Source organism: Myodes glareolus, chromosome 17 (genome assembly GCF_982192425.1).
Source record: "Myodes glareolus chromosome 17, mMyoGla1.1, whole genome shotgun sequence".
NCBI classification, from domain to species: domain Eukaryota; kingdom Metazoa; phylum Chordata; class Mammalia; order Rodentia; family Cricetidae; genus Myodes; species Myodes glareolus.
Genome location: NC_142042.1, coordinates 65,589,424 through 65,613,682, shown reverse-complemented (window position 1 = coordinate 65,613,682; position 24,259 = coordinate 65,589,424). Strand labels below are relative to the sequence as shown.

The 24,259-nt window shown below is 52.9% G+C and overlaps 2 protein-coding genes across 3 annotated transcripts in view; both read right to left on the bottom strand.

The window, feature by feature from the left end:
- Positions 1-441: 441 nt before the first annotated feature.
- Slc27a3 (solute carrier family 27 member 3) lies at positions 442-6,511 on the bottom strand. Its single transcript, XM_085678231.2, has 10 exons — positions 4,488-6,511; positions 4,013-4,222; positions 3,694-3,852; positions 2,932-3,056; positions 2,526-2,720; positions 2,335-2,425; positions 2,015-2,213; positions 1,720-1,817; positions 1,492-1,622; positions 442-733 (listed from the first exon to the last, which is right to left on the bottom strand). The coding sequence occupies exons 1-10, from the start codon at positions 5,107-5,109 to the stop codon at positions 557-559; spliced, it is 2,007 nt and encodes a 668-aa protein (XP_085534357.2). The 5' UTR covers positions 5,110-6,511; the 3' UTR covers positions 442-556.
- Positions 6,512-6,668: 157 nt separating this feature from the next.
- Ints3 (integrator complex subunit 3) overlaps positions 6,669-24,259 on the bottom strand; it is a 43,411-nt gene continuing 25,820 nt past the window's right edge. Inside the window, exons 9-31 of one of the 2 annotated variants that reach the window (XM_087897315.1) lie at positions 24,132-24,229; positions 21,980-22,171; positions 19,879-19,966; positions 19,358-19,437; positions 19,053-19,144; positions 18,697-18,803; positions 17,995-18,114; positions 17,586-17,715; positions 17,157-17,211; positions 16,833-16,936; positions 16,347-16,391; positions 16,101-16,220; positions 14,010-14,163; positions 11,233-11,301; positions 10,384-10,459; positions 9,924-10,037; positions 9,672-9,720; positions 8,356-8,523; positions 8,162-8,262; positions 7,880-7,952; positions 7,550-7,706; positions 7,397-7,442; positions 6,669-7,178 (exon numbers count right to left, since the gene is read on the bottom strand). In XM_087897315.1, the coding sequence (XP_087753441.1) occupies positions 7,045-7,178; positions 7,397-7,442; positions 7,550-7,706; positions 7,880-7,952; positions 8,162-8,262; positions 8,356-8,523; positions 9,672-9,720; positions 9,924-10,037; positions 10,384-10,459; positions 11,233-11,301; positions 14,010-14,163; positions 16,101-16,220; positions 16,347-16,391; positions 16,833-16,936; positions 17,157-17,211; positions 17,586-17,715; positions 17,995-18,114; positions 18,697-18,803; positions 19,053-19,144; positions 19,358-19,437; positions 19,879-19,966; positions 21,980-22,171; positions 24,132-24,229 (2,372 nt within the window). In that variant the 3' untranslated portion in view covers positions 6,669-7,044. Of the gene's footprint in view, positions 7,443-7,549; positions 7,707-7,879; positions 7,953-8,161; positions 8,263-8,355; positions 8,524-9,671; positions 9,721-9,923; positions 10,038-10,383; positions 10,460-11,232; positions 11,302-14,009; positions 14,164-16,100; positions 16,221-16,346; positions 16,392-16,832; positions 16,937-17,156; positions 17,212-17,585; positions 17,716-17,994; positions 18,115-18,696; positions 18,804-19,052; positions 19,145-19,357; positions 19,438-19,878; positions 19,967-21,979; positions 22,172-24,131; positions 24,230-24,259 lie in introns of both variants that reach the window. The other variant, XM_087897316.1, reaches the window with a different exon arrangement.

Below are 24,259 nucleotides of genomic sequence, written 5' to 3'. Positions count from 1 at the left end.
GGAAGTCTGACTGGTGGTCTTGAGGCTGAGGGCTCCCTCCCCCTCTGATTTCTCCAGATCACTGTATCTCAGTGTTCCCCACCGCTGCCCACATTTATTTTCCATGGTTGAGACTTCCTCAGGCTGTGGTGGTGTCAGCAGGAGGGGGTGGGTGGGGGTGGGGTGGGACTGGAGCGGGGTGGAGAGAGGCTGTGTTTCTCTATCTGCTTCTGCCACCCCACTCAAGCCTCTGGAATCCTACAGCTCTTGAGACAGAGCAGTGTAAATGAACACTCAAGAGCACAAACATCAACCACCAGGGCTTCTCCAGGACCAAGCAGGGTCAGATGTGGTTATCAGAAAGGCTCAGCCACAGCTCAGGGTCACCTAAGGTCAGGACAGGAATGCGGAGCCTGGGGCTCCAGGAGAAAGCAGCCCCACAGACCGCGAAGATGAACCGGACAGGCTCCAGCTGTTTATTACAAAATGACAATGACTCCATATACAAAAGATACCCAAACCCCTGGTACAGTCATGGTGGCCTGTACCCCCAGAGCCCTCCCTTAAGCGGAAGGTCTCAGATTCTAAGGTTCCCAGAGAGGAGGGCACTGTAGCGGGCAGGTGTGAGGGGCAGGTAGGCACCCACTTCCTGGTCTAGGACATAGAGGGGGTCCGGCAGCGCACTGGGGTCGAAGCCCTCATTCGCCATCCGAACCTTCTGCTGTTTGAAGGTCTCGGTAGTGGCCAGAGACTCCTGGGGAGAGAAGGGTGTTTTCGAAGAAGGCTGGAGGAAAAGTACTTTGTCCATTTAGTGCAGGCCGCTGCCGGCCAGAAGGGAAGGTGCCTTGTGGGCACAGCCTTATGTGCATGCTGTACACACACATAGTAAGGTGAGGGCAAGAGAGAAAAGAGTCAGAAGCCTGGAAGTAGGGGCTGAAGGGAGACAGCCCAGTCAGCAAAGCATGAAGACCCGGAGTCAGTCAACAGGACCTGTGCAGAATGCTGGGAGAAGATGGGGCGGACGGGAGCACCTCTGGATTCACTGGTCAATCTACCCTAACTGGCAAGCATGCCAGCCACCTAGGGACCCTGCCTCAAAGGAGGTGGCTGGTGACCCTGAGGATAACAGCCAGAGCTGCCCTCTGGCCTACACACACACACACACACACACACACACACACACACACACACACACAGAGCAAAAGGGAGGGGGAGGAGAAGCATGTCTAGCAAGGGGCAAGTGGCCTTTCCTTTCTCTTCCTGGAGTGTCCTGCCTGGGATTCTTTTGTGGAGTTTAAAAAGACAAGATCTCCTGAGTAAGTTGTGAGTGTGGGGATCATAGGGGAGGGTAGAAAGGGAGGGGGGAGGAAGGGAGAGGAGCAGAGAAAAATATATAGTTCAATAAAAACAGCAAACAAAAAGAAAAGAAAAAGCAGGAGTTGAGATATAAAAACAGAACCACTAACAGTCGCAGACGCGTGGGTGGGGGTTGGGGCAGGAGAGGCTGGTTACCTGGAGCCTGAGGAATCGAGGTCGCGCGTATGGTGGCAAGTTCTCAGAAACGTGGGCGTACAGCTGAACAAGGTCCAAAGCCTGTGGGGGTCGCAGGGCCAAGGCTGCCATGCCAGCCCTGCCTTCGTGCCCTGGCGGGTGGGAGACACGGAAGCCCTTCTAGTCCCTGTGCCCAGCAGGGCTGTGTGCGGCTGAGAACCTGGCACGCCCCCCCCCCACGCTGAGCACCTGGCACACTGACTCCATAGACGTTCACCTCCTGCAGGAAATCCAAGGCCTCCAAGACTTCCGCCACTTCTGTAGTGGCCACGTTCTCCCCCTTCCACCTGTTGAAGACAGAGCCGTGGAGAAAGGTTAAGGGCTTAGAATTCTGCTAAGGAGACGGAGAGGTCAGGGAAGAAGGCTGCTGCGGAAGCCTGAGAAAGAGGCGGGGCGGGATGTGGGGTGAGGTGAGAAGGCAAAGAGCCGCTGGCTTGCTGAGGTCTGCATCACTGAGTTTGGAAGTCTGGAAAGTTACAGATACCTGAAGGTGTCTCCCGTACGATCATGGAAATGAAGAAAGCCTTGCTTATCACAGACCAAGAGGTCCCCGGTATTAAAGAAAGCGTCCCCAGGCCGGAAGACGTCCTGCAGCAGCTTCCCCCGGGCCAGTTCTGGAGCCCCAGCGTAGCCCAGAAAAGGGGACTGCTGGCTCACGGGGGCCACCAACAGCCCTGGCTCACCTGGAAAAATTCTGGGGTCAGGAGTGAGTTACCCAGTGTCACCCAGACCTCTAGGCCCCACCCCGCTTCAGCTGCAAAGTCCAACCTTGCCTGCCAGCTTCACCCCAACCCAAGGACAAACCTGGAGCTGTGGCCACACAACGCCCCTGGGCATTCCGAACAGGCTCTCCTGTCAGGACATCGTAGCGAATCAAGGAGAAGGGGAAGAGGTGCTGGGGAAGAGGAGAGCCACGCTGGGCCACCAGCTTCAGGAGCCTGCCTTCTCACTTCCCCTACTGCTCTGAGGGCTCTCACGTCCCTTCTGCCTCTCACCTTGTACAGCCAGGATGCGCGCCCCACGGCGCCCTGTTGTCCCGTGTAGTTGAAAGTAGCCACGTTGCCCTCTGTCATTCCGTATGTCTCCAGGATCTGCAGAGGCCCAAAGCGCCGCACGAAACGCTCCCAGGTGTCCGGGCGCAACCCACTGCCCACTGCCAGCCGGACCTTGTGGCCACGTTCTGCCTGGCTCTGAGATGAGAGAGAAACCGGGCTGCAGCACCAAGCTTCCAGGTCCCAGAGTGAAGCTCTGTCCCTCATCCTCCAGAACCCTCCCTCCACTGTGCTTTCTCCGCTCCTAGGTGTCAGAGGGCGTGTGCAACTGTGGGCTACTGGCTTCCTCTCTCCAGCTTGCAGACCTCAGGCGTCTCCTGCTGTCTGGCCTGCTCTGTCGCCTACTCACCGGGGGCTGGTTGACGAGGTATCGGCACAACTCCCCAATGTACTGGAATACTGTCACACCGTGCTTCTGGCAATCTTCCCAGAACTGGCTAGCTGAGAACCTGGGCTTGAGTATGACCGTGGCACCTGCCACAAAAGAGAGAAGGTCAACAGATGATCCTAAGCACCTCTGCTCCCTGGGAAGGACCTGTCTTAAGAATGGTGGATGAGCTGGGTGGTGGTGGTGCACGCCTTTAATCCCAGCACTTGGGAGGCAGAGGCAGCGGATCTTTGTGAGTTCAAGGCCAGCTTGGTCTACAAGAGCTAGTTCCAGGACAGGTGGATGAATCTTTCCCCACTTGTAAGGAGGCTAACACTCCTTACAGACTGGACTGACACAGCCCTTCTCTTTGTCCTCCCTGAAGTTTGGGTCGGGGCACTGTGCAGCCTCCATACAGGCTCAGCCTGTGGTCCCGAGCAGATAACGTTTCCTGCCATCCACCGGGAGTTCCTACAGTAGGGACAACCTAGGACTCAGGACACCTCCCGGCAAGGCAGGCATAGGACGTCCTTCAACACTTGCTGAAGACGGCTCTCAATCAGTGGGTGGCATCCCAGATGTTTACATCATGATCCATAATAGTAGCGACATTACAGTTATGAAGTAGCAATGAAATCATTTTATGGCTGGGAGGGGTCACCACAGCATGCGAAACTATTAAAGGGCACAGCATTAGGAAGGTTGGGGACCCCTGTGCTAGAGGAATATATGAGGGAGACTGACCAATGCCCAAGCAGCCCACGATGCCCAGCAGGGAGCCAGACATGTGGTATAGTGGGAGCGCGAGGTAGATCACATCTTCCTGGTGAACTCCACACAGCTGGTAGAACCCCTGGCACTGCAGGACCTTCAGGTGACTGATGCGAGCAGCCTTGGGCAGGCCTGAAGGGTGGCAAGAGGGGCACAGTCAGGTGAGGAGTCCCATGTCCTGGAAGAGTAGGTAGTTTGGGGAGTGGAAGGAGCGAAACTGCCTGGGATAGTGGCTAGAGTGACCTCAAAATCCTCTCCCTAGACCTTCCCAGCCTCTGCCTTGGCATCTCACCAGTAGTCCCTGAGGTGAAGATGTACAGGCAGGTGTCCATTATGCTCTGGGGGGCAGAGAGGTACCCAGGCACTGGCTCATCCACTTGGGCTGCTGCCTCGGACAGCAAATTGTTGATTCCAGCAAGATAAGCTTCGGGGCCGGTTGCCCACAGGTGGAGCCCCATGGCTCTCAGGGCGGGCAGATCCGGCTCCAGGGACTCCAGGAACTCTACAAGGATGGGCAAATCGAGCATCACGGCTCTCCAGCTACCCTAAGCTCTTCAGCACCGTTGGCTTGCTCTCTGTCCCTAGAGACAGGGTGAGGGTGGCACTAGGGTATCCCACCCATGTTGCGCCTGGGACCTGTAATCCAACGGCCTGGGAATCCTTTGGATTCACCACCATCCCTTCCCAGACCCGGGGCCTCTTTTTCTCACTCACTTCAGGAACTCGGCCCGGGACCAGACCCGCCCCCTCTGGCTCCCCAGTCCTACCTGAGGCCAGCACGAGCGCGCTTGCACGGCAGCTGCGGAGGCAGTGCAGCAGGGGCCCTCGGCGTAGGGCGGTGGGCACGAAGGCCGTGCGCAGGCCGGCTTTGGCCAGTCCGAACCAAAGCCATAGGAATTCCGGGCCCGCGGGGAGGAGCAGCGCCACAGTCGCCCCGGGTGCCAGAGGGGGTGCGGTCGTCCCTCCTCCAGTTACCGGGTCTCCGGCCGCAGGCGCCGGGCCTGCGCCTTTCTCGGTGCTGCGGGTGCCCGAGTCGCCGCGGCCCCCGGCCCAGCCGCGTGCGCGCAGGAAAGCGCGAGCAGCCCGGTTGCTCTCGCGCTCAGCGTCCTCGTAGCTGAAGCGCCGAGCTCCGTGAATGAGGAAGGTGTGCGAAGGGCGCTCCCGGGCCAGGTGCGCGAGGCGCCAGGCCAGGCTGCAGCCGCCTTCGGGGCTCTCCGGGTCTGCGGCCGCTGCGGCCAGCGCGCGATCTCGAAGGGCCCTTTTGCAGCGGAGGGCGCGCACTGTGAAGGCCAGGTCGGCCGGCAGCCAGCGCAGCTGAGGCCAGAGGTCCAACTTCAGCAGCAGTGGCAGCAGCAAGAGTAGGGGCAGCAGCAGCAGGAGGGCCGCCATGGTGCCCTCTTCCTCTGGTCTGCCCCTGCAGCTCGCATACACTCCGGGTGGTCCCTCCTGAAACACTGATCTCCCTCGGGCTCCAAGAACCTCAGGGAGTGTGGCGCGCGTGCGCTGGCACCCGCCCTTCCTACCCAGCTTCTGCGGTGTGGCGCGGGAGCCAGGAGTGGGGGGCGGCTCGGCCCTCCCTATAGCCCAGGCCCCGCCCTAGGCGCACTCGCTCTGGAATTTGACTGCTGGTGGCCAGCAGCAGCCTGTTGGTCTGAAGTGGTACCTACCCTCAACCCCAGAGATGGGCATTTTCAGGGCCATTTAAGCTACTGGCTGGCTGAAGGAGGCCTGGTTCAGGACCCAGGGCGCGTCTGTCATTCTTTCCCTTGGTGGTTATCACCCATGATGGGATGGTACCATTGCTTTCTTTCCAAGGAGACTAAATAGTTTGGACCCCGGCCCGTTCAGTTCTGCAAGCCCAGGCAAGACGTTCAGCTACCAGCAGCAGTAGCAACCCCAGGGAATGGGTGGGGGCCTGAGAGTTAAGTAGGGGAAAGGTGGAGGACAGACTGCCAGGGTTTTGGAAGGAGGCCCTTCATTTTAGCCAAGGATACAATAATTGGGACCAGCCAGCAAATACTTCCCATCCAGGTTTTAATGGGTGCAGTGGAAACTGGGGATGGGAGGAGGGGGAAAGAGGCCTCTGGTGGTTAAGAGTCTAAAGTAGTGGCTTTAAAGGTGCATGGACGCCCTGGAGTGTAGGCTGAATCAAGGGAAGCATATGCACTAAACCATCTGCACACCCCTCCTCAGCAAGGCATCCAATGAACAGGGCACCGGAAGCACGGCCTGCCTGGGATTCTTCTCTGCTACTACACGGTGACATCAATGGTCAGACCAGGAGGAGGGTCTTCTATCCCTGGTATAAGAACTTTGGTCCTCTCTCCTCCAAAACTCAGCGTGGAGCATCCTTCCCTGCCTGCTTGGAAAGCACACACTTAACAAAGCGAAGGACAAATACTAGCTTTTGGACAATCTGGAATGAAATGTGTGGAGTGCGTGCATGTTTGCATGTGAGCGCATGTGTATTCATGGGTGGGGAGGACCAGGATCCTCCCAGAATTCTCTCCATCTCACTCAATTAACTCAGTCCGCTGAACCCCGGGCTCACCAATACTGAGTGTAGCTGGCTAGCCACCTTACTGCCCTCTGAGCTCTGGGATCGCAGGCAGGCTACCACACCCACCTAACATTGACATGGGTTCTGGGGCTAGAACTCTGGTCCTCACGCTTGTATGCCAAGTGTGGATCTACTGAACCATCTCCCCTGCACCCTCCAAAAGATGAAGTTCCTGCGAAGCAATAGGCAAGGCCATCCTGCGGGGAGTTGGTGCCAGCATCAGCTTCTGAGTGGAAAGGTCAGATGCCTGACTCACACTTTTAGTGGAAGGGCAGCCAAGTCCCTCCTGTAGACGTTGTGTTGGGGGAGGGGAAGGCACAAGTAGAGACATCAAATTAAACAGAGGCACCCATCCACAGATCCACAGGTGAACACAGATAACGCAGGCTCAAAAGATGCTCTGGCTTGCTTCATTATCACTTAAAAACAATTTTAAAACTCGATTATCTTTGCCAAAAGAAAAAGCAAAAACAGAACCACAGAAATCAGGCCATTTGACAGTTCTGAGGAACTTGCCTCTGGGACTCCCCTGGGCTCTGGCTCAGCTTGAAGTGCCAATGCTGGGCCAACCCAAGCATCCCAGGTGTAGCAAGAGGCTCTCACGCTGTCATCAGGTTCTTTCCTGATGGCTGCGGCATCTATCCAGATGGGCACTGCCCACGTCACACTGGCGTACAGACCACCGTCCACAGACTACAAGTCTGTTCAGAACAAATGCAGACTGAAGGGAAGCAGGACGCCATTCACGCGGCACTTCTGTCAGCCTAGCTTCTCTGTCCAGCAGCCTCTTGGTTGCTCCCTTCTCTGTCCAAATGGCTCTTTGGAGACTGGGGGAGGAGCCAAAGGCTAAGGACTTCCGCCATGATCTGGTTTTGCAGCCTCCGGCTGCTGTGAGAACCTACCAGTGGAGCAGCAGTGAAGAGGGATGAAAAGAGCTGGAGGCCCGAGAGGAGGAAGGGTGGGGCTGCGGGGAAGTTTCTCAGGCTGGGCCACAGGAAGCAGCTCGATCCTCCCCCAAGTGAGGGGGCTAGGAAGGGTATACCCTTGCATCTCTCAGGCTGGGGCGGGGTGGGAACACCAGGCCTCAGTCACTGTCAGAACCCACGGCAGAGGAACCTTTTCGTTTCCGTTTGGTGGGCTTGGGCTTCGTATCTTCTTCCTCCTGGAAGAAATGAGGGACAGAAGGCGATTACTGCCTGGGCAGTGGCTGGCCACACCTCTCTTGTGCCCATCACCCCCCTCCTCCTGCACACTGGCTGTGGGTCTCACCGAGGCGCTGCTGGAACCTGACTCTTCTTCAGCGTTGGGGGGCTGCGCGGCATTCTTTCGACTTCGAGGGCTGGACAGAGCCGCCTTCCTCCGGCTCTTGGGTGGCTTAGTGGAAGAGTCCTCGTATTCCTCTGCCAGGGAGAAGAGGTCGCTGAACCTAAGAGGAACATGCTTCCTGAGATGAGCATCCTACTCAGGCCCCTCACCATGTTCTCAGCACCAAACCTAGTCTGTTTCTCAACCCCAAGGTCTTGTTGACCATTAGGTTTATGACCCCAGGAGACCTCTTCTCCCCACTACTTTCCAAGGCCCAAGTAGAAGGAACCTCACTTCATCTTGTGGGCTTCATCACAGCTCGCCTGGACATGCTGCAGCGCCTGCAGGATGGGTGTCTGGCTAAAAACTGCAGAAGGGAGAGAAGGGAAACTCAGTTAATATGTCAGGAAGCTTACTACACAGCACCAAAAGCTTTTCTTCTGCAGGTTTGAACAGTGGTCTTGGTATCTCATCCCTGTTCCCTGACTGGCTAGAAGGGATTTGAACCAGGACAGCACCGCCCCCAAAATAGCCAAAGAGAAAGGGAGAAAGGGAGCAGGAAGGGAGGCAGCATACAGTTCTGCTTGGTGTTGGCTAGGTTGAGTCTTAGGTTGTCCAGGTGCTCCAGGATCTGTTCCAGGGTCAGCTGGGCCAGCTTGCTGCTAGAGCTCCTGAGGCTGTTTGGGGAGGCAGAGAATCAAATACTCCCCACTTCACTGGGCTAGGGAGGGCTTGGGGGTGTGGTCCTGTATTAGATGTCACCCGCACACCTTTGCCTCTTGCGGGGAAGGCTGTTGTTCTTGATGAGCAGGGCCTTGATGTGCTCCGCCAGCAGCTCGTCGTGCCTCATGCACCAGTGCCTCAGGATGCTGGTGGTGAACTGGTCGTCGGGGTGGCAGGGCCTGCTCAGCACCATCTTCACCATCTCCTCACTGGGCCTATGAAGGAGAGCAACCTCAACAATGGCTACCTCTCTCTCCAAACCCCGGCCTCCTTGGCCCTGTGGCTTCCTACTCTCACATCCCTCTCCCCCTTCTCTCTGGGCCAAGGAATTCCTGGTATCATTCTCTGAGAAGCTGGATGAGAAGTGAGACTGCTCCACTTCTGTGGTAGGAGACACTGAGTATGCTGAGAATGAGGCCTGACTTTCCCCAGAGCAGATGGGAGAAGCCCCAAGAAGCAAAGGGCACAACACCCTTACTATGCCCTGTAGCCCCGTTCTGCGATAGCCTGAGGTCAGCTTAGACCTCAGCATCCAGCCTGAGGTCACCACAGGGCCTTCCCTAACTTTCCACTTTCTCTAGGGTCTCAGGCAAGACAAGATTAAGACAAGAAGGTTGTAATGCCCAGACAGGGGCAGAAGAATCAACAGCTGAGTGACCTCTGGCCACAAAATTACAAGAACCCCGTCTCAAAAACAAACCAAAACAAAAACAGACAAAAGAGGGGCTGGAGAGATGGCTCAGTGGCTCAGTGGTTAAGAGTACTGACTACTCTTCCAGAGGACCCGGGTTCAATTCCCAGCACCCACATGGCAGCTCACAACTGTCTGAAGATCCAGTCGCAGGGGGTCTGACACCTTCACACCAATGCACATAAAATAAAGTTAAATAAACCATAAAAATATTAAAAAAAAAAACCAGACAAAAGAAAAAACATAGGAAAAGGCACTTGACTGTTGCCTCATTTGTCCCAGGAGCTGCCAGTGGTGCAGCTAGGATGGCACGGAGGCCTTCTGCCTCCACCACTTCACCTCTGCCTCCACCACTACACCTCTGTCAAGCAATGCGGTGGCTCCAGCTGACTCCTGCTAGGGTGATGAGGGGGGTGGTGGTCCCTTGCCCCTGATCTTTCCCTTTTAATGGACCTGTGCCAGTCTGGGGAGTGTAGGGAAGAAAACAGGTGTGTCCAGTCCCAACCTCCCACCTCTGAGGGCAGCACAGGGAGCTGCTTATTTCTAAATCATACAAAGGAGGGCAGGGACAGGCAGACGGCCATGGCAGGAAAGCAGGACCAAAGGTGCAAAGCCTGTGCCTCAGTATTTCTTGGAATGTTGGGGCCTGGAGCCACCTGGTTTGGAACTCACTTCTCTCTTCGCAGCTGAAGCAGGAGACAGGACAAGGCCTCTGGGTGCTCTGTGGGGAGGAGAGGTTGTTCAGGAGTTAACACAAGCAGTGAGCACCTCTCCTACCCCAGCCAACCACCAGGACAGAAGACAGCCTTGTTCCAGGAGCCAGGAAGAACCAGTGCCTTGCTCACCAGTCTGGAGCTGCTGGGGCCTGGTGCCCTGCTCAGAGAAGGCTCACCTTCCTTTAGCCTGTGGCCCGGTCCTACTCACCCTTGTATTTGAGGTGCTGCAGGATGGGGATAATGGTCTCCAAGGGGATGTTATGGGCCAGGAAGAGCTGCCAGGCACAGTACTGCTCAAAGGTTTCCCAGTCTAGGCTCTGAACTGGAAGAGACGGAAGAAACTCCTGTCTGCCTGCTGTCTCTCTCATACATACACATGGTTGATACACACACTAGCAGAACCCCAACAGATGGAGCTAAAATCTAGATCCTTTCTCTTCCCAGACAACACTGACTACTACCATCTTCGAGGACTGCCATATTCCCTGCAACCCAAGGGCTAGATAGGTGAGGGTAAGTACCCTTGATGCTACAGAGCAAGACACAAAGACCAGCAGACATGGTGTTCTTACCTCTCAATTTTCTATGCCCAGAACAACTTTTCTGTCACGGTTAAATAACTGAGGCCCCTTTCCTCTCCCAGGTACCTGGAAGACCTGGTTACTTACTGAGTATGTTGAGGACTGAGTCCTTTCGAAACATGACCAGGTTCCCCATCATCACGTGGCACACCAGCTCCTGGAGCTATGGAAAAGAAAGCATCAGACCCATCCGCTCTACAAAAGGCCAGAGGCCAGGAGGGTAAGGCACGACACATGATTTGGAAGGGTAAACGGGCAGGCTACAACAGCGACAGGCTTGTAGGGGAACAATAGGCCTGTTATGGAAAAATTCCCCACACCCTGATCTAAAGGAAAGGAATCACCTCTGTCTGGCCTGAAGTGAGAAGACCCTGGAGGCTGGGCTCTGACCTAGTGTGGGTAGGGAAAGACATAAGAAGGGTTCTCAGTGCCAAGTCGCTCTGAGTGGACATGAGCAGAAATGAAACCCAGGACAGCCAGGGATACACAGAGAAACCCTGTCTCAAAAAACTGGGGCGGGGGAGAGGGCAGTGCACAGAAGTTACAATCTCTAGGATTCCTGTGCATGGAGAAGGTCAAGGAGAAATGGCCCAAACATTTTTATTTTGAGCCAAAGAGAAGGCCAGGCAAGAGCAAAACACATATGTATGAACGTGTACACATGCATACTCTTGCCCACCCTCGGCTTTCTCTGTGCAAACAGGAACTTCCAGAGAACATGGAGAAATATCAGGGCGGATGGGCTTGACGCCAGCTTCTTTCTTGGGCTTTGCTTTCCCTTCCTAGCCCTAATGGCCTGAAGGGCACCCACATGCAGCGGGAGGCAGACTGCCTGAGGGGTGTGGGCTCTCGTGTACAGGCTTAGAGAACACAGACCCTGGCTCCGCCAGCCCTGCTCTCCAGGTCTCGCTGGAGATGCCAAAGCCCAGTGCTCACCTGTGCAGAGTCAATAACAGCCACAATCATGTTCAGCAGCTCCCCACTCCTCAAGGTCTCATCTGGAAACTAGACAGAGAAGGAAGGAAAGAAAGGTGATTTGGGCAGGAAGGTGGGCTGGACCTTGGGTTGCACCTAGCCTGCCCCACCCCTTATCACAGACTAGGGTTCTGGTCCAGCACAGAAGCAAACGGCTACAAATCTGGAATCTGAGCCTTATTTCAGTATCTGTAAAAAAAGGAATGGGGGACTGGGAGATGAAGCCAAAGCTAACGGGGACAGGACACGATGGCCAGGTCTGTGGGGAGTGTAACTAAACCTGAACAGTCTCAGCCACAATGTTAGAGGCCATGTCTGGGGATGGGTGAGGTCCCCATGTAGACAGAGGACAGGGAGGGTGCCACCTGTACCCCCCTCCCTGCAGGCCTGGCGGTGATCGCAGTTCCTCCTGCTATGCCCACACCCTGGGCCCTCATTTCCCTCTTCCTGGGAACTTCTGCCAAGAGGAGGAAGAGCTCATCTCTCCTTCTGTATCCAGCTCTGAGAGATCTCCAGTCAACAGGGAAATGAAACTGGGTCTCTACTAGAGAAGCGCTGGCCTCTTAATCATCAGAGAAGCTCGGGAGATACGAACAGGGATCTCTCTGGTTCAGGAGACCTGTGCTGGCCCAGAAGATAAAGTTAACCCTGAGAATCCAAGCTCATATTACAGTTGAGAAAAGCTTCAACAGGTGGAAGGAGACAGTCATGTATGGGAAACAGTGACCACTAACGTCAGTGGGTGCATGGACACCAAACTCAAGTAGCACTTGGAAGGCTGAGGCAAGGGACTGACCATTAGTCTATAGTCAGCCTGGGCTTCATAGTGAATTTTAAGCCAGTCATGGTTACAGAATGAGACTGTCTCAAAAAAACAAACGAGGCTCTATTGAGGTGGGGTCTCCTGCGAGCCCTGTACAGCTGCCATCTTCCACCCCACACGGACCCTGTGGAGATACTGACCTCTGTGCACATGGACAGTGTGTGGAGATACTGACCTCTGTGTGGACGGACGGTGTGAGGAGATACTGACCTCTGTGTAGATGGACGGTGTGAGGAGATACTGACCTCTGTGTAGATGGACGGTGTGAGGAGATACTGACCTCTGTGTAGATGACGGTGTGAGGAGATACTGACCTCTGTGTGGACGGACAGTGTGTGGAGATACTGACCTCTGTGTAGATGACGGTGTGAGGAGATACTGACCTCTGTGTAGATGATGGTGTGTGGAGATACTGACCTCTGTGTAGACGGACGGTGTGAGGAGATACTGACCTCTGTGTGGACGGACGGTGTGAGGAGATACTGACCTCTGTGTGTGGACGGACGGTGTGAGGAGATACTGACCTCTGTGTGTGGACGGACGGTGTGAGGAGATACTGACCTCTGTGTGGACGGACGGTGTGAGGAGATACTGACCTCTGTGTGTGGACGGACGGTGTGAGGAGATACTGACCTCTGTGTAGATGACGGTGTGAGGAGATACTGACCTCTGTGTGGACGGACGGTGTGAGGAGATACTGACCTCTGTGTGGACGGACGTTGTGAGGAGATACTGACCTCTGTGTGGATGATGGTGTGAGGAGATACTGACCTCTGTGTAGATGGACGGTGTGAGGAGATACTGACCTCTGTGTAGACGGATGGTGTGAGGAGATACTGACCTCTGTGTAGATGACGGTGTGAGGAGATACTGACCTCTGTGTAGATGACGGTGTGAGGAGATACTGACCTCTGTGTGGACGGACGGTGTGAGGAGATACTGACCTCTATGTGGACGGACGGTGTGAGGAGATACTGACCTCTGTGTAGATGACGGTGTGTGGAGATACTGACCTCTGTGTAGATGGACGGTGTGAGGAGATACTGACCTCTGTGTAGACGGACGGTGTGAGGAGATACTGACCTCTGTGTAGATGACGGTGTGAGGAGATACCGACCTCTGTGTAGATGACGGTGTGAGGAGATACTGACCTCTGTGTAGATGGACGGTGTGAGGAGATACTGATCTCTGTGTGGACGGACGGTGTGAGGAGATACTGACCTCTGTGTGGACGGACGGTGTGAGGAGATACTGACCTCTGTGTGGACGGACGTTGTGAGGAGATACTGACCTCTGTGTGGATGATGGTGTGAGGAGATACTGACCTCTGTGTAGATGGACGGTGTGAGGAGATACTGACCTCTGTGTAGACGGATGGTGTGAGGAGATACTGACCTCTGTGTAGATGACGGTGTGAGGAGATACTGACCTCTGTGTAGATGACGGTGTGAGGAGATACTGACCTCTGTGTGGACGGACGGTGTGAGGAGATACTGACCTCTATGTGGACGGACGGTGTGAGGAGATACTGACCTCTGTGTAGATGACGGTGTGTGGAGATACTGACCTCTGTGTAGATGGACGGTGTGAGGAGATACTGACCTCTGTGTAGACGGACGGTGTGAGGAGATACTGACCTCTGTGTAGATGACGGTGTGAGGAGATACCGACCTCTGTGTAGATGACGGTGTGAGGAGATACTGACCTCTGTGTAGATGGACGGTGTGAGGAGATACTGATCTCTGTGTGGACGGACGGTGTGAGGAGATACTGACCTCTGTGTGGACGGACGGTGTGAGGAGATACTGACCTCTGTGTGGACGGACGGTGTGAGGAGATACTGACCTCTGTGTGGACGGACGGTGTGAGGAGATACTGACCTCTGTGTAGATGGACGGTGTGAGGAGATACTGACCTCTGTGTAGATGGACGGTGTGAGGTGGCACAGCAGACGCACGTCATCCTCCTGGCAAGCCTTCATGTCCATCATTAGGCAGGTGTGCAGATCGCCCAGCTGGGTAGCCTGGGCAAATGACTCGTACAGGTTCATCTTCCCTGCCGCAGCTTTGCTACAAAACCAGTCAGAGCTAAGCCAGCAGTGCAACCAGCACCAGGGCTTCAACCATCCCCAGGGAGTGGCCTATTCTACCCTGCAAGCTGTGCTTAGGGACCCCACATCGCTCCTTCACCAAGAGTTCAGCAATTTCGGGGTCAGGAGACACTTTTCTTCCCCCAAGGCTAGCCGTTGGTTTCTTATTGGAGACAGGGTCCCACTGTATATCCCTGAATGCTAGTATTCAAAGTGTGTGCCGCTATATAGCTTCCCCAATGCTCTGACCACCAGCAGTAACTGTACTGACCCCGAGAGAAGAGGGAGGGGCTCCTGTCAAGCTGGAGAAGTAGCAACTAACACCACATACAAAGCCTAAGGTAGAACTGAGGCGTAAATGTAAGAGTTAAAGCCATGTGACGCTCAGACAAAACTCGTGAAGCTGGGTGCGGTAGCATACGTTTATAATCCCAGCACTCAGGAGATGAGGCAGGAGGATCTTTGGAGGTTCTGAGAACCTGCCTCAAAATGAAACCAAGCAAACAATAAGAACTCTAAGTAGGCCAGTCAGTACTTGGGAGGTGGAGACAGGAGGATTAGGAGTTCAAGGCTATCCTTGCAAAGTAAGTTTGAGACCAACTTCAACACGTGAGACCATCTTAAAAAACAAAATAAGCTGGGTATGGTGGTACATGCCTTTAATCCCAGCCCTCAGGAGGCAAAGGCAGGAGGATCTCTGGGTTCAAGGCCAGCCTCGTCTACACCTGAGACTCTCTACATAGAGAAACTTTGTCTTAGAGATGGCTCAGTGGTTAAAGAGACTCAGGTTCAACTCCTAACAATGACATTGCAGTTCACAACTGTCTATAACTCCAGTTCCAGGGGGTCTGACACCTTCACAAAGACATACATGAAGGGAAAATGCCATGTATATAAAACAGGAACCAAGAGATAATTTGAAAATGTCTAAAAAAGGCTGGGTGATGGTGGTGCACACCTGTAATCCCAGAACTCGGAAGGCAGAGGCAGGCGGATCTGTGTGAGTTTGAAATCAGTCTGGTCTATAGAGCTAGTCCCAAGACAGCCAGGACTGCTACACCTAGAAACTCTGTCTTGGTAAACCAGAGGGGCGGATCTCATGTGGCTGAGGCTGGCCCGGAACTCCTGCTTCCACCTCCAAAGTGCTAAGACTTCAAGAGTTTAGACCTTGAGGGAACTGAGGGATTCATGATCTGATGGCAAGATTCGGAGGCAGGAGAAATTTCCTGGAGCCTGGAGCCTAGCTGGAGGCACTGGGTCATGTATTCACAAGATATGCTCCTGGCTCTTCCCTGTCACATTCTCTTCTTGGCTGTTCTGAGCTGAACAGCTTCCTCTGTCACATGCCACAATGCCCGCTGCTATAATGTGCACATGCCCGCTATGCCCACTGCTACAATGTGCACATGCCCGCTATGCCCACTGCTACAATGTGCACATGCCCGCTATGCCCACTGCTACAAAGTTTTGTTTCACACAGGCCTGAAAGAATAGGTCCAGCAGACCCTGTGCTGGGATATCTGGAAACAAGAGCCAGCACACATCTTTCCTCTAAGTCTCTCTGTGTCACAATGATGAAAAACTTACTAACACAGGATGTACAAACCTTAGGGGGGGGGTTGTTTTGTTTTGTTGTTGTTTGAGACAGGATATAACAGCCCTGGCAGTACTTACTTTAGTTAGGCTGGCCTCTAACTCACAGAGATCTGCCTGCCTCTGCCTCCCAAGTGCTGGGTTTAAAGGCATGTGCCATAGTCGCCCGGCTATGGACCCTGGGTTAAACCCCTGGCACCCAAACTAATGTACAAAATGGACTGTGCTGCTATTGATAGCCAAAAGGGGAGGGAACTGGCTTGTGTACCAGAGAGGCTGCCTCTCCAGAACACCAACACCAGAGACAACACAGACCACACCTACCTTGCCCTCAGGTAGTAGAGCAGGTGGTAGCCAATCTTGGGTTGTTTTTGATACAGCTCGGAGAGAAGGTCCAGAAGCAGCGAAAAGCTGCTGTTGTCCTCCTGCATCTGGCACAGGTTCCTAGATGGGGTGAAGAAAGCTATCACCTAGCTCACACACTAAGGGTTGGCTCCCCACCAGACACAGAGATAGCTGTGTAGCATCAGGGAAGATGGCAGGCAGACAGCTCTTCAGCTGAGGGCTTACCTAAATATTAGGTAGAGAGGTTTCCCTACAGATTCCTCCAGGGACCTAAGAGAGGAAGGTTCCATGTGAGTCTATATGCATGGAAAGTACCTAAAGGCAGACATACGAAGATCAGGTATCCCGCCTGCTCCCTTCCTACCAAAGGCAAACTTCCTGCTGCCTAGTGCTTAGCAATAGAGAAACAGGTTCCCAACACAGAAGCACAATCTGAGAATGTCATCCTCACTGGGGATCAGACTCTTGCCCTTCAGCCAAATCCAGACCAAGGGCCAATCCCTTGAGATCAGCAAAGCTTGGGGCCACTGGCCTGGCAGCAGGCCTGGAAAAACAGGGCAGGGATGCTGGGCCACTGCCCAGTACTCTCGGGGCCCATTAGTACATGGAAGCATGGAAACGCCATGTGAAGGGGACTCTGCCCAAGTCTACAGAAGAGCGCCTGGGGTCTGGGCAGAAGAGCACACTCTGGGTGTCAGAGAGGAGCCTTACTCTTCAGTGACCTCTTCAGGCAACACTTCCCCTCGAAAGTGGGCCTTGAAGAGCTCCTGTAGGCAGGAAGCAAGGACAGAGAGCTGCTCCGAATCGAAGTCTTCCTGGTGACAAGACAGAGGGAGGAGACATTATGACCCAGACCCAGCCTCAGCCTCATTGTCCCCACCTGTGACTACCTCCCAGCTCAGCTCAGTGCCCTGCTAGAAGGGCTTCATCTGGGGAAAGGGAAGGTAGGAGCTCGATTCCCCGTGAGCATGTGTGAGCAGCTGGGAGCTGGGAAAGCTTGGGACTGCTTTCTCTGAGGACGTGGCTCCCCCTTACCTCTAGGACCTGGTCCACAATTTCCTGCATGACCTCACACTGGGCCTCTGTGTCACTACAGCGTAGAAGCGAGAGATTAGGAACAGCAGGGCACGGCACTTCCTGAGCTGTGCACAGCACATGCAAACCTATAAGGGGCTATGAGCTCCCAGCTCAGAGGGAGGACGTCTGGCTAGCAAGCGCCATTCTGTGGGCAGAGGCCCAGAGAAGTCCAGGACAGTCCCCAGTCCACCCCGCTCCAGTCTTCAGTGGCTCTTACCTTCAGAATCCAGAGAGTAGGGGTTCCCCTATTCCCAGCCCATGCTTCCCAACATCAGCCAAAGACATTTCTCATGAAGCTTCAACTGCCCCTCCACCCCCACCACCTGTACACCATCTAGGTAGCAGGAAGTACCTGGAACTAAGGCGGGGAGCAGGGTCTGTACCCACCTTCCCTTCTGTAGCTGCAGAACTTTGTCCCTTAGGGACTCGTCCAACTGATCGAGGTAGGGGGTCACATCAACCGGTTCCTCCACAACGGTCTCCTTGATGGGGTGGAAGCGGAACTCTCTCTTCTTCCCTGAGGATGGTTTGTTAAGACAGTAGCCATGAGCTACCTGCGCCCTCTCACATCTGTGCCCCTGTTCACTCAGTGTGCTGAATTCCAGCTCACACCCACAAAGAACAGAACCACTCTATCTACTCTCTTGCCTTTAGTGGACCATTGAGCCTCATAAGATAATAAACAAAACTCAAATCTCACGGACAAAGAGGCAGGCTACAAAGACTGTAGACAGGCTACCTGAGAACTAGGCCTCTCGGGTATCACAAGTCAGACACTCCCTGCTGCTAACCTTACCTTTGCTATTGAGATCCTCTTCATCATCGCTGAAGGCTGCCTCTGCGTTGTCATAGCAACTCTCGTCCTTATCTGACAGATGGTTGTCCATTTCCATGGAAACAGGCTCTTCAATTTTGACTTGTGAATAAAGAGAAAAAGATTCCTGGTGGCCTCCTGTGTCCCCAGTACGCCCCATGCTTCTGGGGGTGAGACCAGTGGGCAAGTGGGAGGCTGCAGTTTGGCCCTAGATGGACGAACTTGCCTTCTCAGCTCTCTGTGACCCATGTCAGCTCGGGGCAAGTGATGAGCGGAGCATCACTTTCTTTTCTGAAACCTTGGTCCCCTGGTCTTCCTGCTTCTACCTCCCAGGTACAAAGATTGCAGGCTTGCACAGCCAAACTCAGCTCAAGGGATATTTATTACTGTTCTTTAATTTAAAACCAAGTTGGAAAGGAGTACTTGCTTTAAGCTCTTATTCCACAACAAAAAATTGTGGAAGCCAATCTGACAAATGGCAGTCTGAACTCAGGGACAAAATGACCATGACAAGATGTGCTGAGGGCCTGAACTAAGAACTGGGACAGGCAGTGGACCAGAAACAGCTCTGGGCAAGCATCCTGGGAAAGCCTTGCACTCACCGGGAGATCACCAAGGGAAAAGAGAACAAGAGCAAAGAGTGAAATTCAATTAAGACCAGATGATCCTATATGAAGTCCATACCTTCCACGGGCGGGGAGGGCGAGCTGCAGAACTCAGGGAATTTCTCTCGAAGCATGGCCCGCAGCTCTTTATCCAACTTAGGGTTGTCAAACAGGGGAGCCAAGTGTCTAAAAGAGAACACAGATGACGGTCAACATCAGAGCTACTCACTGCTAACGCAGAATGGACACACAGGTCGGCTAGCACAACTTCAGACCCCTTAGAGCCCACAGGGGCAGGAGCTCCTGAGTCAAGGGGACACTGGTCTTCCGTCCAGTAGAAGGCAAGGAGTCAAGGTGGGGCAACAGCATCTGAGCTAGAGGGATTGGACCTAATGAAAATGAAGAATCCCCTCCCACAACACACAAATTCCTTACGCTAAGACTCGTTTTTCCACAATGTGGTTGAGGGAAGAAAAGACACCCTGACGCACATGGCCTTCCAACGGTGGGTAGAAGTTAGGAATGATCTAGAAGGGAAGAAGTGGAGGGTTAACTACAAAGTCCAGGTGGACGAGAACGGAGCAGCTGCTTTAGCTTTAGTGAGTGACAGTGACGGTACGGCTGGCTGCAGTGTTTGCTAATCGGGGTCAGGACTACGGTCGAGCACACAGGGAGACTAACAAGGAACTGAACACTGCTCATTCAGGACGGGGAGCCATGAAAGCCACGGTGGCACTTACTCGGCACATGAAGTCCAGGAGCGTGGCAGTGATGGCTGGGTGGGGCTTCATGGAGTGGTGCATGACCAGGATGGCCGGCTCTAGAGAGTGTGAGATAAAAATGAACAGGTCCCCCGACACCGGACACAGTTTCCATGTCTACTAATAGATTCTCAGTATCTGTGAAGCCCCCAGGAAGTGCTGTATGTATCCCCAGCTGGGACCAAGCAGGGAACCCTCCCCAACGGCAGTCAGTCCTCATTCCCCTTTTTGTACCAGTATTCAGCTAGGAAAAAAAGAAGATGGGAGGGGAGGACAGACTTCTGCCTAGGCCTCCCCACTCAGAGCCCAAGGCTATGGGGAAAAGGCAGCAGCAACTGGTTGGCCTCATCAAAGCAACTTTCCCTCTAGGTCAAGGGAAAACTGAAGAGGATAAACAGGCATTCCACCCACACTCCTGAGACTTGAAGGCTGCTGTTATCAGGACAAGCAGTGGGGGCTTCGGGGCGGGAGGGTGGTGCTGACTGGTCCCAATCACATACCTATGTTCATAATGCTATCCTTGTCTGGGCTAAAGAACAGCCAGTCATAAAACAAAGCCAGCTTGGCATTGGAGGCAGCAACGTTGGACTGGAAAAAAAAACAGAGAGAGAGCTAGTTCCGTCAATCGGCTCCCATCCTTCCAGAACCTAGGGTATATTCCAGGGCCCTCTTGGTTGTTTCATCTTTGAAATTCAGTTCCCAGTAAGAGATGGCATAAACTCATGGGATGAGGCACAGTTTATTATATAGGAACTGGCCTGGGTTTTTCATGTATCATGTAGTACACATGCCTTCTCTCTATAAGGAGATCAGCACAGGAACACTGACCAACCACAAGTTGGCGTGATGCTCACAGTAGCCTACAGCTGCCTTTGTTGAACAATCCAGGCACCTCCCTACAGACCCCCTACGAAAGGCCTGTGGCCTGAACCAGCACATTCCAGAAACACCATAAAATGGGGGAAGGGTGTGAGATGTTTAAGAACACTGTTAGCCGAGCACAGAAAAAGGAAACAGAAGATGGCAGCTCCCTTAAAGGTTCTGTGTTTGGGGAAAGGAAGTATCTAAAGCTGATGCCAAAGTCGTGGACTGAAGTATCTAAAGCAGTGGTTCTCAACCTCCCCAATGCTGCGACCCTTTAACACAGTTCCTCATGTTGTGGTGACCCCAACCATAAAATTATTCCATTGCTACTTCATAACTGTAATCTTGCTACTACTATGAATCATAATGTAAATATCGGGTATTCAATCCCCAGGATGAGAACCACTGATCTAAAGAAACAGAGTCAGGGGGTGTAATGATATATGTCTACAATTATAACACTTAGGAGGCTGAGACAGGAGGATTGCTGCAAGTTTGAGGCCAATTTAGGCAACACTCCAAGACCTTGTCTCAAAACTCAGTGGTTAATGAGTTCTTGCAAAGGATGTGTGTTTATTTTAGCACCAACACAGCGATGCACAACCAGCTACGTCTCAGTTCCCTCTTCTCACTTCTGGGCCTCCACCAGCACGCGCGCGCACACACACACACACACACACACACACACACTCAAGCAGACACATCAGAACACACACACTCACACACTCAGGCATACACACCAGCACACACACATATACACTCAGGCATACACATATACCATAAAATAAATAAGTAAATGAAATAAAACAGAAAAATGAAAACCCTGAATATGAATAAGGAACAGCTCATGAGAATAACTACTGGGTTTGGAGAGATGGCTCAGCAGTTAAGAGAACCGGTTGCTCTCCTAGAAGACCCAGGTTCAATTCACCGCACCCACATGGCAGCTCACAACTGTCTGTAACTCCAAGATCTGACACCCTCACACAGATATACATGCATACCAATGTACATAAAATAAAAATAAACTGGGCTGGAGAGATGGCTCAGTGGTTAAGAGCACTGACTGCTCTTCCAGAGGACCGGGGTTCAATTCCCAGCACCCACATGGCAGTTCACAACTGTCCGAAGATCTAGTTGCAGGGGATCTGATACCTTCACATCAATGTATATAAAATAAAAAGTTAAATAAACCTTTAAAAAAAATAAAAATAAATAAAATAAATAAAAATAAAAATAAATTAAAAAAAAGAGAACAACTATTATGGCTTCTAGAAACAACAAGGAAAATACAGGGATGTCTCCGAGACTCAGGCCTTAGAGGCTCCCTCAGCGACCCAAGGAGGAATGCCCCAGGAATCCAGAATTTTGAGATGGGCACAGTGATTGGTATACAACTAGTCCCGGGACTGAGGGGACTGAGACAGGAGGATTGTAGCTCAAGGCTAGCCAGAGCTGTACAGTAAGATCTTGTATCAAACAGACAGACAGAAACTGCGGTTTGGGGGCTCGGCAGTAAGGAAGACGGTGAGCCTGGTCAAACCCAGCTCAGAAGGGGAACGACTATCAGTGTCTAGAGATGGAGGGAGGGAGGTAACGAGCCCGAGGCATTCAGGAGACCCAGTGAAAGGTCCATTAGGGCTCAAATGGCCCTGGAATCAGAAGAACAGAAGTCCAGGAACATGCTAGAAGAGGCACTGTTCACCCAGCAGTCTGCCCTGCTGCACGGCCCTTTACCGTGCACGTGGTCAGGAGCCAGCCAATGATGGCCCATCGGGGCAAGATATCTGAACTCAGCACTTCGTTCGAAGGGTGGACTACCCCACAGATGTATCGAATGAGGTCACAGCGCAGAGACTGACTGTCAGGGGTTGAGAGGTACTGGCGCTGGAACCAATCCTGGTATCGCTTCTGCTGGCCAAATCGCACCTGAGGGAGGAGGAAGTGGAGAGGAGGGTGAGATGGTGAGCAGGAGACTGGAAGCTGATCTTGGACCATTTGCTTGTGACAACTTCAGTAAGCTCTTTGTCTCTCAAGTGCCCTCTCCTTTGGGGACATCCTGGTCTTAACCACCGTGAAGCCCTTTCTACCTTGCCTCGTGCATCAGCGGTCTGCTCACTCCTGCAGGTCGCATGCTCACCGACCTCTGAAACGGCTGCAGCCCTTTCTGGCCACCGCCTCTCGCGCCTGTCACTGGCTCTCTGGCTGGAAGCTTCTCCTTTTCTGGAGCTCCAGCTGAGCAACAAAGACTGCGCCTGGAGAGTAAGAGCCAACCCTGGCCCCACTCAGCGCTGACTGCCTCCTGACACAGGGTGGCCTGAACAGGACTGTTAGCCAAGGCACAGACTCTCCAGACCTGACTGCAAGTCCAAACACACCACAAATGTTTACACTAGAGCTAGATGTGGCGGCCCATACCTGAAATCCCAGCACTCCCAAAGCTGCCGGAGAAGGACTGCCAATAGTTCAAAGATGGCTAGGCTACAGTCAGAGCCTGTCTCAAACCAGCCACCCAACAGCCAAACAGCAGTGCTCAATAGGGTAGATCTCACGTTCACTGCTAGTACCCTCTCAGAAGACATCAAAATAGATCAAAACGGTTAGCAAGCTGCTCCCAGGTCAACATTGTGAAACAGAACTTGTAGCAGCAATGGTGGCTGAACACCTGAACTCTAACAATTGTGGCAAAGATACTAAATTTTAACATGTGTGTGTGTGTGTGTGTGGGCACGCGCGTGTGTGTGTGTGCGTGTACGCGCGTGTGTGTGTGTGCGTGTAATGGCTAGTTTTATAACAAACTAGAATAGTTTTGGAAGATGGGACCACGACTGGAAAAAGGTTCCCGCCAGACTGGCCTGTGGACTAGGAAAGCCGTGGTGCATTTTCTTGATTGGTGAGTGATTTGGGAGGCATGATAGAGAGCAGGCTGAGCAAGCCGTGAGAGTTAGCCAGTAAGCAGCAGGCCCCATGCCCGCTGGTCAGCTCCTGCCTCCAGCTTCCTGCCCTGCTGGAGTTCCTGTGCTGACTCCCTTCAGAGATGGACTGTGTGACCTGGAAGTGTAAGATAAAATAAACTATTCCCTTTCCAAGTTGCTTCTGCTCATGGTGTTTTATGACAATAACAGAAACCCTAACTAAGACAGTATGTATATACTCTAAATGTGGCCTTGTTAGAGACACAATGTTGCTGCTAAGTAGTTCAAGCTAGCATGGAATTTGAGAACCTCTTGCCTCAAGGTCCCAATGCATATGCCATCACATCCCATTACAATTTGTTTTTTTTTTTCTTTTACCTCTTTCTTTCGAGATACAATTTCTTAGGTAGCCCTAGCTTTGAATACATAAAAATGTGCCCACTTCTCATGTGTTGTGATTAAAATGTAGATTGTATACACCATGCTCAGCACTTTTTGTCATTGTTTTTCTTCGAAAGAAGACAGGTCTCATGTAACCCAGGCTGTCTCTGACCCTGTGGCAGGTCCTCCTCCATCACCTTTTGAGTGCTGGAATTATAGGCAGGTGCCTCTACGCTCATTAGTCCACTGTAGATTCCACAAACATCCTCAGAGATAGAAAAACCACAGTCCTCCAACATTTTTACCACAGTGCAACCATGTTTGGAAACCAAAGGCTACAGCCTACGCTGTAGACAGATCACCTGTGTATAACCACTGGAACGGCTGCTTTTAAAAACAAAACTTCAAACGAGTTAGAAGTCTTGCTTATTTAACACCATGCCTCGAATGCGCTCTCTGAACATTATTTCAGTGTACTGTGCAACGTGCAGGTACAGACTGAACTAAGGACTTAGCCACTACTGTGCGTGTCAGTAATCAGCGGCGACAAGTCTGCAATGAGCTCAGCTGACACCACACACAGACCATCTCACCCGGGACGTCATGAAGAGGAGCTTGGTTTCCATGTCTGGGGTTAGACGACAGGCTAGAAACTTTCGGGACGTTCTTGACTGAAGCAGTTGTAGGATACCTGAACCGAGGGGACAAGAGAAGTATGAGA

What these genes read in the sequence shown, in the direction of transcription:
- Slc27a3 (XM_085678231.2), bottom strand. Translation starts at nt 5,109, where the DNA reads ATGGCGGCCCTCCTGCTGCTGCTGCCCCTACTCTTGCTGCTGCCACTG. An exon ending in CGCGCTCGTGCTGGCCTCAG is followed by an intron (nt 4,223 to 4,487) that starts GTAGGACTGGGG and finishes CCATCCTTGTAG; the next exon opens with AGTTCCTGGAGTCCCTGGAG. An exon ending in CTTCACCTCAGGGACTACTG is followed by an intron (nt 3,853 to 4,012) that starts GTGAGATGCCAA and finishes GCCACCCTTCAG; the next exon opens with GCCTGCCCAAGGCTGCTCGC.